Consider the following 14,819-nt stretch of genomic DNA (forward strand, 5'->3'; position numbering starts at 1 on the left):
CGGCCCCAAGAATCGGTTGGAGCTACTCTACCTCCAGGCCAAACTTGTAGAAGAAGTAGTTGACAAAGTACTTGATGCAGGGCAGGATGCCATGGTCCAGGTGCTGGCGTGTGATGCCCTGGAAGATAATGCTGAAGGTGGGGACCTTGAGGTTGTTGTGAAGGCGGTAGTAGAGCTGGTGTCGAGAGACCGTCACCTCAAACACCAGCAGCCCCAGCACCGTCAGGTGGTTCTGACATCAAAGAAAAACACAACCGAAGAACACTCAGACCACTGAACTATAGAACCACAGATCAATGAAGCTACCTTGCTAATAATAGAGGATATTCATTTACATGTGCCGTATTTACCGATATGCATTAATCTGTTATTAATATGCATATATCTCAAAATCTCTCTTTCAATTCATTTCATGGTTATACAGTGCATGGCAGGATTGACAAATGACGCCGATATTACTGAATAACCACGGACACCGAGTAAGAAGCTTGTCTTACGCTGAGACAGGGCAGGATCCTGTCTTCACACTTGCGCAGGGCTCCACACCATATGGCTGGGTCAACAGGCTTCACATACAGCACAGACCTCCTCAGCAGCTCTGCCATGTTCCCCTCCAGCCCTGTCCCGTTAGCTGACACCAGGCTCTGACACACAGAGACACATACTACTGTAAACGTAGATAGTCACACGTACGCAAGCATTGCACACGCACACACAGTCCATTGTATCTACACGACGACATAATCCCCTTGGGAGCCAACCATGACTGAGTATATATTGCTGTGCCTGTGGAATAAGTAGTGAATATTTGGTCAGTTTCGCATGCTAGTGGTAAGTGAACTCACAGCGGTGCAGTTGGAGGAGTACTCCAGAGGTTTGATGACCTTGAGCTGGTACAGCATCTTACACACCACCATGACACAGGCCCAGACCGAGGACACACTGGAGGCGATGGGGCGGAGCCGGGGGAAGGGCAGGGCGAAGGTCCACAGAACCAGGAACATGAAGTTCATCAGAGACACCTTGGGCACAAAGAAAAAAGAAAGAAAACAAATGTTTTGTGCAGACGCCCTACACTGCATAACATATTAGGTGGTGAAAATCAGGGCAGTGTAAATGCAGTAAATACAATATAGAAGGTACTATAAATGGGGTCACGGTACAATGAGAATGTGGAGTTCAAGGGTCACATAAAGTTATCTGACCTCTTGTAGGGAAACCCAGATGATGCCAGTGGAAACAATCTTGAGGCTGTGAACCTCCAGCAGCCTCCAGCCCATCTCCTGAGCCCGCTGGAAGAGAGCCAGAGCCTGGAACAGCAGTAGGCTGGCCCGGTCCACGATCAACCCCCACTGGGTCAGACGCTCCTCTGGGGGAACTGACAGACACAAAAAGGACATCAGACTCAAGGTCAGATATAAGGTCAGATATGAGATCTGAAATGCTGTGCTAGATTTCCCAGACTTTTGTTTATGTGGCGTGTTTGCTTGTACTGTCGTTGTGCTGTTAAAATGTACTGTTCGTACAGTAAATTAGAATCGGAATCTCAGCGTCTATGTGGCACACACCTGTTCCCCCGTGCTCCTCCTCGGGTTTCTCTGATGAGGCAGACAGTCCATCATTCTCCAACGTGTCCTGACTCCCCACACGTTCTGACTCCCCACTAGTCTGCTCGCTCTGCTCCTTCGCCATCCTAGAAGAAAGAGGGTAGGCAAGACCATCGTGGATGTAATCATTTTAATACATTATACGGTATGACAACATGATATATATATATATATATGTGATGCAATACATGGTCTGTTTTCATCCACGTAGAGGAAGAAAGTGTTTGAAGAACGTACCGTTTCTGTAACTTTTCAACGTTTTCTTTCATTCTGAGGAAAAACAAACACCAATTAAACACTGCACTTACAGTGGTAGAAATCCATTCCATGAAATGATCTGAAAAAGACGTATTTTAAATGACTCCGAATTCATGACGGACGGATGGAATGAAATGATATATCTGCACGCTCAAAGGGTGCCGCTTTCGCCGTATAACGGCGCCGACGTGTTGTCATACCATGAGAGGAACCTATTTTTACACTCCTTGCTTTTGCCTAGCTACGGTTGTTTAAAAGATGACTCAAACTCTGAGCAATCCACTGTGTGAAGCATGCCGTCCACGGAGACAAAAATACAGCTCTTACATGTCAGCTATCACATTGACGGAGTTCCTCAGCTCCTCCTCTCTGGGTGAAGAGATGGACAGAACGGATGAGACACAACAACATAGAGGAGATGGGTGGAGAATGACAGACAGCTTGTTTCCCCCACCCCAAAAAAAGGAAAGAACACCCCAGCAAGTATTACACCATTTTTTGGGGACCAATCAGATCAAAATGTTCAATATCTCTCTGCAGCACAGGAGGTTGGTGGCGACTTAATTGGGGAGGACGGGCTCGTGCTAATGGCTGGAGCGGTTTGACACCGTTCCAGACATTACTATGAGCAGTCCTCCCCTCAGCAGCCTCCACCTCCATTGTACATATTTTTTTTTATTAAGAAAATGTATGTTTCTAAAAATACCAGTTGACACGAGAGAAACACTTCAATTGACTAATATTTCCCTCCTCCCTGATATAAAGCACATTATCCCAGTGGTTGCGATCAGGTAAGCTGTCCCACCTGGTTGGTCCGTGGTGGACAGGTACGTTGTCCAGGTTGGTGAGATCCAGGAAGTCCTGGTTGAAGTAGTGTAGCTGCAGGATGCAGGCCAATAGGAAGGCTGCAGGGAGGAGGATCCGAGCAAACAGCTCCACAGTATCATATTGCTCCAACCCGAGATCACGCAGACTAGAGGACAGAGCGGGACAGGGACAGCACTGAGCGAACAGATGTAGGATCTTCATTTTGAGCCAGTTTGCTACAGCAGCAAATATGAATTATTATGTGGATTATGTGGACACTTTTTGGTAGGGGTTGATACATCTTTCTTTAAAGTCAAGTCTGACAAACTTAAAATAATCCTTCTTAAAACTGAAATACACCACAAGTTTGCATTTCCTGCCGTGCAGGAAAAATCGCAGCAACAAAATAGTGATAAAATTAAGATCCTACTACATCTGTATAAGAATAACTCAGTCACAGTATGCAAAGACACTGTGAATCGCAAATAGCCATGGACCATCAGGGAGAATTCTAGACATAGGGTACAATATATGAGTAATTCTGCGCCAATGAATGAATCAATCAATCAATTAACAATGTAGTACATCAAAGTCTTGGGATGACTACAACAATATGGAGGTATAAGCAGTGTTGTGAATGTACAGGGTTGGCCACAGTGCCACTATGCCCACTCACCCTTCCTCAGACATGCCCATGATCTGTCTGAACAGGCCAGAGACAGTCTTGAACTGGTACATGTAGATGGCAATCAGGACCACCATAGAGTAGCCCACCACCACCGCCCAGAAGTATTTCAGCACTCGCCTCCACACGTCACAACGGATCTGAGGAATGGTAACATAGATCCCATGATGCCAATCAGGTCAAGTCACGATGAAATTTGTCTAGTAACCGAGGGAAATCAGAGGGTTAGGTTGATCTTTATAAAATAACGTATTTTACTGTTAATATTGCTCCCCAGGATGTTTGGTATACCAATAATCAAAGGTGGCCATAGCCAGCAATATTAACAGTAAAATATGTTACAAATTTCATATGACAACAGGCGACCACAAAACAAGTTGCCTTTTCACAACCATCTATTTTTATTTAACCTTTATTTAGCTAGGCAAGTCAGTTAAGAACAAATTCTGATTTACAATGACAGCCTACACCGGCCGAACCCGGACGGCACTTGAACACAATTGTGCGCCGCCCAACCACAGCCGGTCGTGACACAGCCTGGATTTGAACCAGGGTCTCTGTGGTGACGCCTCAAGCACTGAGATGCAGTGCCTTAGACCGCTGCGCCACTCGGGAGCCCATCTATCATCAGTGTCTTGAAATGTTCATTTCAAATTCAACATTTGTTTACGTAAGAACACCTACGTCTTTTACTCAATTGCTGTTTATTTCCCCTCAGTCAGACAGTGTGTGAAACAGTGGTGCTGCTGGCACTGATAAACGTCAGGTTCATATTGGCTTTCTGACAGTGTGCGTGCTGTGAGGTCGTAGCTCGGCCATTAGGTAAGTGGTCAGCGCTGAATGGTCAGCGGAAATACCAGACGGGGAGGGAAACCAGGAAAATGGCCGCGGAAATGTTTTGTGTCTGTGTTTACGAGGTCGGATCAATATTCATAACGGAAGCTCTATTGATAAGAGTTTAGAGCCTTTGGCTGTTGTTGAGGTCTTGGCCGTAAGGCCGGGAGGTAAATGTGTCATACCGATAGTGAGGTCAGTGATAAGATAGTTGCATAGTCAGAGTCGGATTAATCTTTCGAGGTAAACCCACTAATATAGCTATCGAACGAAACTATTCCACAGCCACTATGATTGTTTGTTTGACACAATCGTATCTTTCACAGAGTACATTTGTTTCTCGCTCCCTTCCCTTCTGAAAAACATCCGACTGTTTATAGCGTCTCGTATGTGTGATTTACCATGTGATTTACCATGTGATTTACCGCGCACACTTTTATCCAGAGCGACGTACAGGAGCAACTGGGGTTAAGTTCCTTGCTCAAGGGCACAACGACGGATGTATCACCTGTCGGCTCGGGGATTCAACCTTTCGGTTACGGGCCCAACGCTCTTAACTGCGAGCCTACCGGCCACCCTGTGATGTGTGCAATCTGGAGGAGTTCAGTAATATCCGTTGTTCCCTGGAACATGGACAGTAAAGTTGTACTGTACATTGTATATCATGTGCAGCATACACATCACCACTGACACACACCACAACGCTCTCTAGGAGTCATATATATGAGGCCCACCTGGTAGAGGACGACACAGAAGAGGAACAGCACGATGTAGAGGATCTTGTAGACCATCACCTTCCCGGAGAAGCTGACCACAAAGAACATGGAGCAGCAGAACAGGATCCAGTACTTCACCAGGTTTCCTTTGACCGCCGAACCCAGCATCTCCATTATGGGAGAGGTTTCACCTTCATCCGCTGAGGGAGAGGAGGAGCACAATGTAGAACATGTCACCGTACCTGGGCCAAAGTTCAAACACCTATGAGTTAGAGAGCACTGTTAAGTGAAGCTTGTTATAAACACCTAGGACTAATATCACATCCATTTCTAATGCATCGTAACTGAATTCGAGAACGTGACGTTATCAATGTAAAGCCATAAAGGTTGCATATAAAGAGAGGAGTCCATACGTGGGAGTACTTTCACTTCTTCCAGAGACTCGTCAGACTCCTTGAGATCCTGCTCTTCCTGTTTCTCCTTCTGTTGTTGCCGGAACAGCAGCCAAAAGCTGAAGGTGTACAACGCCTTGCCTCCCAGGTGGATGCAGGGTGCTGGGTAGATGGCCATGTCAAAGTCCACCAGCATGGCATGTGGCAGGCCAGGGTACAGCTCATCCCGCCGCAGCCTCAGGCCGCTCAGGAAGGCGAGCAGCAACAGCAAGGTGCCGTACACCGCCAGGAAGGGAGCGCTCATCATGGCGTAGCGCCGACGGTCACGCATCATCCAGATCACACACGACCACACCAGCAGGACGAACGTCAGCCAGCTGTTATAGGTGATGCTCCACACCTGAGTGGTTGAAGGAACACAGGAGGCATGCCACACATCTTATAGTCATACCCATGTTCATGTTTAAAGATTGCAAGGTAATGTGAAGGTAACGTAGCTCTATTCAGTTAGACTTTTGAATGAATTGTTTTCAGAGTTAATTGTTGAATGACTAATGTCTATACCAAAACTTTAATAGCGTTGTGGAAAGGAAGTGGTTTACCATCATGATGATGAGTGCGCTGATGTAGCTGTGCTTCATGATGAACAGGCCAAACACAGCCAGTCCACTGGGGCCATTCTCCTCCTCGCTCATAGACACCTCACTCATCCCCTCCCTCATAGATACCTCACTCATCCCCTCCCTCATAGACACCTCATTCCTCCCCTCCCTCACAGACACCTCACTCCTCCCCTCCCTCATAGACACCTCACTCCTCCCTTCCCTCATAGACACCTCACTCCTCCCCTCCCTCACAGACACCCCACTACCCCCCTCCCTCATAGACACCTCACTCCTCCCCTCCCTCATAGACACCTCACTCCTCCCCTCCCTCATAGACACCTCACTCCTCCCCTCCCTCATAGACACCTCACTCCTCTCCTCCCTCATAGACACCTCACTCCATCCCTCCCTCATAGACATCTCACTCCTCCTCTCCTTCTCTTCAACCTCCTCCGACTCTGAGAGAGGAAAACAGCAGAAGATGGAGTTTAATAAAGTTGTTATACCATATAATTGTCATATTTTAAGGATATGTTGTATCAGTTTCTACACTAGTGATGAAAATGTATTCAATATTAAATTCCTACCATATATTCATGACTGGGTAACATCAAAATATCCATGTGGATAAAAAAAAAGACTTCCCATAAGTCAAACCTTTCGTCTATAACCGAACATTGTGCTAATTCTACCAAATAATGGACCCTGGAGTAGATTTGACTTGGACATTGGCAAGGCTGGCTGGCAGGTACATACCTTGTGAGGGTGACAAGTCTATTCCTTCATATTGTGGTGGAGGGTGGCAGTTTGCATACCCTGCCCCTGGCCCTCTCAGCAGTAACCCCATCTCCTGACCTCTCAGATCATGCCATGAGCTGCTCATCAGTAAGACCATTGGCTGCAGAGGAAAAACAGTGTGCTTAGGAATTTTGGCTTTGAAGAAAAGTGATGCGCACCGAATGTACGGTGTCTAACCAGACATGTAACGTCCCGTTAAGGTAGTTATGACAACACATTGGGAGAGCAGAATGTACCTCCTGCACCTCCTCATCTGGCATGTAAGTTTCCTCATCCGTACTGGTCAGTAGCTGCAAAATAAAAAATACAATTGTTCCAGAAATCTGTAGAAAATCATGATGGTAAAACTACAGGAGAATGTAGAAGAAAAATAGAACTGTAGTAGATTTCAAGACCTCCAATCTGTCTCCTGAGATGAATAAGATCTTGGAGAAGCTGGGGGGATCCTCTGGGATTTCTACTGGACTCTCAGACTTCACCAGAGTATCCTAGCAGAAATACACAGGCAGCACCATGAAATGGCTGACACACTTAACACTTCCAACAAAGGATAAACCAGCAAAGTTTTATTTAATCTACAAGACATTGACAGCGTCTGACATGGCACCCTATTCACTATATAGAGCCCTGCCCCCATTTACAGTAGTGCACTATATAGGGAATAGGGTTCAATTTCAGATGCAGCTATTCACTATGAAGGTCTTAGTTGCATTAGAGTCTCATTCTAGGTAAAGTACCTCTTCTCCAGGGATGTAGACACACTTGTGCAGCAAAGCCACCATTGTGTAATAGAGGAGGAGCAGCACCATGGGGTTGATGAAGACAGGCCAGCTGACATCTGCCTGCAGACCCAGACTGTATGGCTCAGTCTCATTGGTCCGGATGAACGCTGTCATACCAAACAGCCTGAACAAAACCAGAGGGCGATTAATCTCTTGGGACAGACCACGTAAACAAAAATGGGACTGTAGATCTCTCACGATACAACGGAATGCGTGAGATAACGAGCAGTATTAGTTCCGGTGCATCGGACAAATCACGATTTCCCAGGCGTTAGCATCTTTCAAATTTTGGAAGGGGAGGGGACATTTGGCCCATAGACTTGTTTGCTCTTTGTTCCGGTTCCGATCTCTTCTCTTACGACATATAGACTCAGAACTTAATCGAGCATCTGACTAATTACGCAAGACTTTAGTTCTGGATAGACCAGATTGGTATACAAACAACATTCACATTAGATAGATCAAGTATATACTGAAATTGGAAGACGGGCATGTATTAGTTTATGACATTTAATTAACAATGATTTGTATATGCCTGTGTCCAGTGTAATAGAGTGTGTAATTATTTGGTATTTCGACAAGTGTGAATATATACAATCTGTTTTTCAGCCAGCAAACCAATATGGTTAAAAGGACAGTGTCTATCTGCACAGTCAGCATCCAGCCAGTGTCCAGCATTGCTACATTCTGGTCCCGTGACCCTACCTGGCGTAGATGTCCTGTGGGGGTATGATCTGTTGGGCCAGGGGAAGCTGGTACAGGTAGAGGCACAGCAGGTGACCAGCGCTGAATATAGCCATCATCACGCAGAGGGTACTGAAAAACAGCAGGCTGAGCGAGCGGAGAAACACCCACCACCACACCAGGCCCAGGAACGTCCCGAAATACACTGCCGAAGTTAGGGAGGGCAGGGCGATGCCTGGTACAGGGGGAAGAGGACCAGTCAAGGGGAGGAAAGAGAAGATTATAGTACCGTGTGGGAGCAGATAGTAAATGTGTCTTATTTTGTCTGAGCTGGACAGCAGAGAATGCTGAGCCAATGCAAGCCTTTAAGTCTGGCATGCAAGACAAATACATGAGAGTCCAAAGTGGCAGCCTTTTGAGATGTACCTGCCAGCCCCAGTAGTATGGTGACCACTACTTTCCCTGCTGTGTTCATGATGGCGGACAGCAAGAGGCGCAGTCCAAGGGCAAATGCAATGAACTTCTGGACAAACTGAGGAGGGGTTACCGGCGCCGCTGTGATTTCGTCTGAGCTGTCACAGGACGAGCCATCTGTGACATCACTTTCGACTTCAGACTCTGAGTCGGACATCTCCACATCCTGCTTTGTCAAAGGAAGTTTGGTGGACAAGAAGTTGGTGTTGTTTCATAACACGATTTTGACTTTCTAACAGATTCAAGCTGAAGGAGGACCATGCTCAAACCACTAGAGTAGAGGTGCTGACATACTGCGTGAGAAGGTGAGGCACCCTACCTTCACATTCTTGAAATCCTTTACAACATATCACCATGTATGATGTACTTTTCTAAAGCTCTCAGGTAAAACAATAATGGTAAAACTATGCTGTGAATTGAACAAAAGTGGCAGATGAAATTGGCCATGTGGATACCTCAGGGTCAGAAGGTTTGATGCAGTTCTCGTGGACATTAAGTTGTGGCGCGGGGCACAGCAGCTTCCTGACCAGGCAGAGTATGAAGAGCCCAGACAGGAAGAGCCCCAGATCAGGGGCTAAGAGACGCAAAGTGTTCCCTGCATCCACCAAACTGAACCTGGGGACAGAACACAAGACAATCTGATGAACAACACCTGCATTAGAAACACCACCAAAGTCTGCTTTAAAAAAGTCAACAAAATGTGGCCCTACCGTACAATGCCCAAATGGTAGAGAACATTCTCCCAATATTCGTTCTCTGTTGAACAACACAAACATTTCAGACAGAAGATCAAGTTTAGTCGTATCAGAAAAAAGCAAAGCAACATCCACCCTCATCAAATGTTCATTGAATGAGTAAGTAATACGTTCATCATACTCTCCGTGTATTGAAATGCTTAAACAAACTTCTTCTGCCTCTATTTTGGGCGGTGTTCCGCAGCATCTCTGAGTAGTCTGTTGTTAGTGGCTTCGTGAGCTGATAGAGGCTGGTGTTATCTTACCATTCTGAGGTACGTAGGCAAAAGTGATCTGCATGAAACACTGGAGAGCCAGAAACGTCACGCTGGTAGAACAGATGAGCAGCAGGAACTTCCCTGTTTTTCCTTTAGAAATACAAGACCAGAGACACAGATTAACAGAGGTAGAAAATAATACATTTTCCATTTTTTGGGGGGGAAACAAAACAAAACATATTTCTTCCTTTCAACACGACAAAGACACATACAAAGCATTCATATCAGACAGTCTGTATTCTGTTATCATCCATATGGGGACCACTACATGTAATTAGGCTGTTACTTTTTATGGCCTTTTTCTATTACATTTTCCCCTATCTTAATGGCTGGGGATAGTTGTGGGTCTACTGCTGCAATGCAGATCCCATTTGTCTCTATACTTACAGAGAGTGAGCTGTGCATGGCTTCAATGTGGAAATATATATTATAATTAGGTTTTTAATCCAATTATATGGGAAACAAGCTAATGTTGCAGGAAAATAACATAAATGTTTCTAAATATGACTCTGGCTCGTGCAAGGCTCCTTATAATATAATATATGCCATTTAGCGGACGCTTTTATCCAAAGCGACTTACAGTCATGTGTGCATACATTCTACGTATGGGTGGTCCCGGGAATCGAACCCACTACCCTGGCGTTACAAGCGCCATGCTCTACCAACTGAGCTACAGAAGGACCACTGCTTCTAAATATGAGGGTCACCGGCAACATTTCATCCCTCATCCCATCATTTCATGATGGGCATATGGATAAATGGAGGGGGGTTTTACGCACGTCCAAAAAGAAATCATGATTAAAAAGGGGGAAGTCCACTCACTGTTTCTCTGCTCCCAAACTTGATATTTTAATAAAGCTTTGGTGATTCATATTTATTTCAAAGCAGTCTCATGAGACAAACCATTTATTGCTAGGCTGCAATTTTGCGAATGTGTTGGGCAGGTAAAAAAAAACGCCTTAATTGAGAGGAGAGGCTATGCTTGGTTTTTAATCAAATGAAACGAAAAACAAGCTATATTTTTTTAGAACAACAGAAATATTTCTATATAGAATGCGGCCAGAAGCGTGATATCATTAATTGCATCTATTGTTCCATGGCAGTGTGTGCACACGCATGTCTATACAAAATACTAGGCTCCTGTCAATTGTATCATTCACTGCCTATGTGCGAGGCACATTCAACAAACAAAAAATCCGCTGTTGATAAGGCATTATACTGAGTAGTTTGCAGGAGCGTGTCTTTGATAATCGGACGAGTGGTGCTTTTTGAAAATGGGGATGGATTGTCTAATTGAACCAGCGAAATTAACTATGCAGTTATGTGAATTGTGAAGCATAAAAAGCACGAGGACAAGGCACCCTCAGTAGACCATTTAAAACCCCTTTATTTATAGGCTACTTGACTGATGCATGGCCAGGATTAAAAAAAGACGCCCCTATGCCAAATTGTTAACCAGCTTTGATTAATGCTTGTTTTTTATATCTAATTAAATTAAATGGGAGAATGCAAATGTTTTTTATGTTGCTTATTAATACCAGATTCACGGTGCAAAAGGTACACCTCTCATTCCAAGCGCACTGTGCATCACGGCAGGATAGGCTGCGCTTCTACTCTCAAAAACGATGCCATTAGCAACTGCGTTACTGTTAAGACCTGCTTTGGTTGGTTTTAAAACGTCCATTTGGCGCTGCGGGAAAATGCCACGTTTGCGGTTGTTTTTAAGGACACACATCAAATATTGCCACCCCAGCGCAAGTGGCTAATGTTAGACAGGTAAATTGCCGAGCCTGGCATAAAGGAGTGGAAAATGCCGGTGCGCCAGTTTTTACACGACGAAACTGAAAACTAACCGGCGTTTGACACTTGCGCCTCCTTATCGCCAGCTGAAAATAGAGCCCTTTGTGCCTTACAAGCAGTTTCTGTGATCAAGAGTCTACTAAAGTAGCCAACGTGGAACTGGATTCGCCTGAACATCAGAACAAACTTAATCAAAAAGAAAACACTTGTATTTAAAGGAAAATCCCACTCAAAACTATATTTTGATATTCCATTAGTTCACTGTTGATATAATCTCAAAAAAGGTTTGCCTGTCAGCAATCAAGTTTTCAAGATAGCCAATGGAACTTTAACAAAAATACAGAAAGTGACACAGTATGATGCATTTGATGTGTTGTAAAGTAACTATATAGTTTTTTTGTGGTACTTTACTTTACTATTTATATTTGCAACTTTTACTTTTACTGCACTACATACCTAAAGAAAATATGTACAAAATAATACTTGGGTTTCGCATGCTCAGGGAGGACAGCAAAATGGCCTAACTCCCACACCTATCCATATAACCTGCTGTCATCCCAACTGCCTCCGGTCTGTCAGACTCACTTAACACAACTACTGCTTTGGTAAATGACGTCTGAGTATTGAAGTGGGCCTCTGTCTGTCCGATGAATTTGATATAGCATTTAATTGAACTTTTTAACTTTTACTCAAGTATGACAATGAGTACTATTTCCATCACTGGCGTTTTGCATCATATGATACAAAACACATCATGTGACACTTTCTGTATTTTGAAACGTTCTACAGTGCATTCAGAAAGGATTCAGACCCTTTGACTTTTTTTCACATTTTGTTACATTACAGCCTTATTCTAAAATGAAATAGTTTTTACCTCATCAATCTACACACAATACCCTATAATGACAAAACAAAAACAGGTTTGTAGAAATGATTGCATTTTTTTTTTAATAAAAAAAACTAAAATGCATTTATGTAAGTATTCAGTATTTGGGGAGTTTCTCCCAGTCTTCTCTGCAGATCCTCTCAAGCTCTGTCAGGTTGGATGGGGAGTGTTGCTGCACAGTTAATTTCAAGTCTATCCAGAGATTTTCGCTCGGGTTCAAGTCCGGGCTCCGGCTGTGCCACTCATAGACATTCAGAGACTTGTTCCAAAGCCACTCCTGCGTTTTCTTGGTTGTGTGCTTAGGATCGTTGTCCTGTTGGAAGGTGAACCTTCGCCCCAGTCTGAGGTCCTGAGCGCTCTGAAGCATGTTTTCATCAAGGATCTCTCTGTACTTTGCGCCGTTCATCTTTCCCTTTATCTTGACTAGTCTCCCAGTCCCTGCCACTGAAAAACATCTCCACAGCATGATGCTGCCACCACCATGGATGGTAGGGATGGTTACAGGTTTCCTACAAACGTGACGCTTGGCATTCAGGCCAAAGAGTTCAATCTTGGTCTCATCAGATCAGAGGATCTTTTTCTCATGGTCTGACAGTCCTTTATGTTCCTTTTACAGAGGAGTAGCTTCCGTCTGGCCACTCTACCATAAAGGCCTGATTGGTGGAGTGCTGCAGAGATGTTTGTCCTTCTGGAAGGTTCTCTCATCTCCACAGAGGAACTCTTGAGCTCTGTCAGATTGACCATCGGGTTCTTGGTCACCTCCCTGACGAAGGCCCTTCTCCGAATTGGTCAGTTTTCCTGATAAGACTCAGCCAGCTCTAGGAAGAGTCTTGGTGGTTCCAACTTATTCCATTTAAGAATGATGGATGCCACTGTGTTCTTGGGGAACTTCAATGTTGCAGACATTTTTTCGTACCCTTACCAAGATCTGTGACTCGACACAATCCTGTCTCGGAGCTCTACAGACAATTCCTTCGTCCTCATGGCTTGGTGTTTGCTCTGACATGCACTGTCAACTGTGGGACCATATATAGGCAGGTGTGTGCCTTTCCAAATATATGTCCAATCAATTGAATTTACTACAGGTGGACTCCAATCAAGTTGTAGAAACATCTCAAGGATGATCAATGGAAACAGGGTGCACCTGAGCTCAATTTTGAGTCTCATAGCAAAGGGTCTGAATACTTCTGTAAATAAGGTATTTCTGTTTTTTACTTATAATACATTTGCAAAAATGTCTTAAACCCTGTTAATGCTTTATAATTATGGGGTATTGTGTGTAGATTGATGAGTGCATTTTTTTATTTAATACATTTAAAAACAAGGCTGTAACGTAACAAAATGTGGAAAATGGGAAGGGAAGCTTTTCTTAATTTCAGCCCTCCCAAGTAAAGGCCGGTCAATTCTGCTTCAGCATGATGTGTTTAATCTCTGCACCATCCCCCGGCCACTCAAACCAGGGGTGATATCATATTAGCGAGACGAAGAGATGGATAAGGTTCTACGAGGAATTGAAGAGAAAAGTCCAGCATGCAAGAAAACCATTTTACAAGAGCTGACACCACAACTTTTAATTCGACTATATAATTACTAGGTTATACATAATAGATAAGACCATACAGGCCACATCCCTTTACAAAGTACATGACCAATCCTTTAATTCAGCAACCTTATTGATCAATCTAAAATAGAATGGACATGTTGTATGTTGATCAAAATGAGTTGATGAATCACACACACACACACACACACACACACACACACACACACACACACACACACACACACACACACACACACACACACACACACACACACACACACACACACACACACACACACACACACACACACACACACACACACACACACACACACACACACACACACACACACACACACACACACACACACACACACACACACCATCAGTGGTCGTCAGTTCCCACATTCCATGACTGAAATCAAACATCATCAGCATTAAATCTCATGGCTATTTTGAAAAAAACACAGGGGCTGTGTTTATTAGCAAGCATTCAAACAGAGAGGGCCTTGTAGCTTAGAATAAAATCCACCCTATTCTTTATTGTCTACTACTGTAGGGGTGCCATTTCCAAACCAGTGGTGTTCCTCTGAAGTCTTACCTTGCATGGTGGTGAGAGAGGGGTTTGGCAGCAGGGGAAGGGTGAGAATGAAAAGGAAATACACCACGGACAGACCATTGTACCGGAATGATGACGCTACGGAGAGAAAACAATGTTTTTACATTGATGTTAATCTGAATATAATATCGAGGTATGATTTTCATTTCTTGTCCTTGATGCTGTATTTGATGAGATTTTACATTATGTTGAGTCTGTCCTACTGAAAATCCAAATAAATACAGATGAAGAAGACCGGCTAGAAACAAATAGCCTACAGTATTATCCATCAAAGAGACATGGAATTGGTAATAAAATACTATGATCCATTGCACCTG

General features: G+C 44.2%; 1 protein-coding gene across 1 annotated transcript in view; it reads right to left on the reverse strand.

The window, feature by feature from the left end:
• LOC124017486 (piezo-type mechanosensitive ion channel component 2-like) overlaps positions 1-14,491 on the reverse strand; it is a 37,859-nt gene extending 23,368 nt beyond the window's left edge. Inside the window, exons 1-23 of the mRNA XM_046332701.1 lie at positions 14,485-14,491; positions 9,643-9,744; positions 9,353-9,398; positions 9,098-9,257; positions 8,595-8,808; positions 8,190-8,403; positions 7,440-7,608; positions 7,098-7,190; positions 6,939-6,992; positions 6,661-6,802; positions 6,330-6,362; positions 5,902-6,119; positions 5,321-5,699; positions 4,926-5,107; positions 3,349-3,497; positions 2,671-2,838; positions 2,193-2,234; positions 1,845-1,877; positions 1,569-1,693; positions 1,206-1,378; positions 846-1,022; positions 498-644; positions 32-232 (exon numbers count right to left, since the gene is read on the reverse strand). Coding sequence (XP_046188657.1) covers positions 32-232; positions 498-644; positions 846-1,022; positions 1,206-1,378; positions 1,569-1,693; positions 1,845-1,877; positions 2,193-2,234; positions 2,671-2,838; positions 3,349-3,497; positions 4,926-5,107; positions 5,321-5,699; positions 5,902-6,119; positions 6,330-6,362; positions 6,661-6,802; positions 6,939-6,992; positions 7,098-7,190; positions 7,440-7,608; positions 8,190-8,403; positions 8,595-8,808; positions 9,098-9,257; positions 9,353-9,398; positions 9,643-9,744; positions 14,485-14,491 — 3,228 coding nt within the window. The remainder of the gene's footprint in view (positions 1-31; positions 233-497; positions 645-845; positions 1,023-1,205; positions 1,379-1,568; positions 1,694-1,844; positions 1,878-2,192; positions 2,235-2,670; positions 2,839-3,348; positions 3,498-4,925; positions 5,108-5,320; positions 5,700-5,901; positions 6,120-6,329; positions 6,363-6,660; positions 6,803-6,938; positions 6,993-7,097; positions 7,191-7,439; positions 7,609-8,189; positions 8,404-8,594; positions 8,809-9,097; positions 9,258-9,352; positions 9,399-9,642; positions 9,745-14,484) is intronic.
• Between the last annotated feature and the right edge of the window lie 328 nt (positions 14,492-14,819).

The sequence above is a fragment of the Oncorhynchus gorbuscha genome, linkage group LG03 (assembly GCF_021184085.1).
Source record: "Oncorhynchus gorbuscha isolate QuinsamMale2020 ecotype Even-year linkage group LG03, OgorEven_v1.0, whole genome shotgun sequence".
NCBI classification, from domain to species: Eukaryota; Metazoa; Chordata; class Actinopteri; order Salmoniformes; family Salmonidae; genus Oncorhynchus; species Oncorhynchus gorbuscha.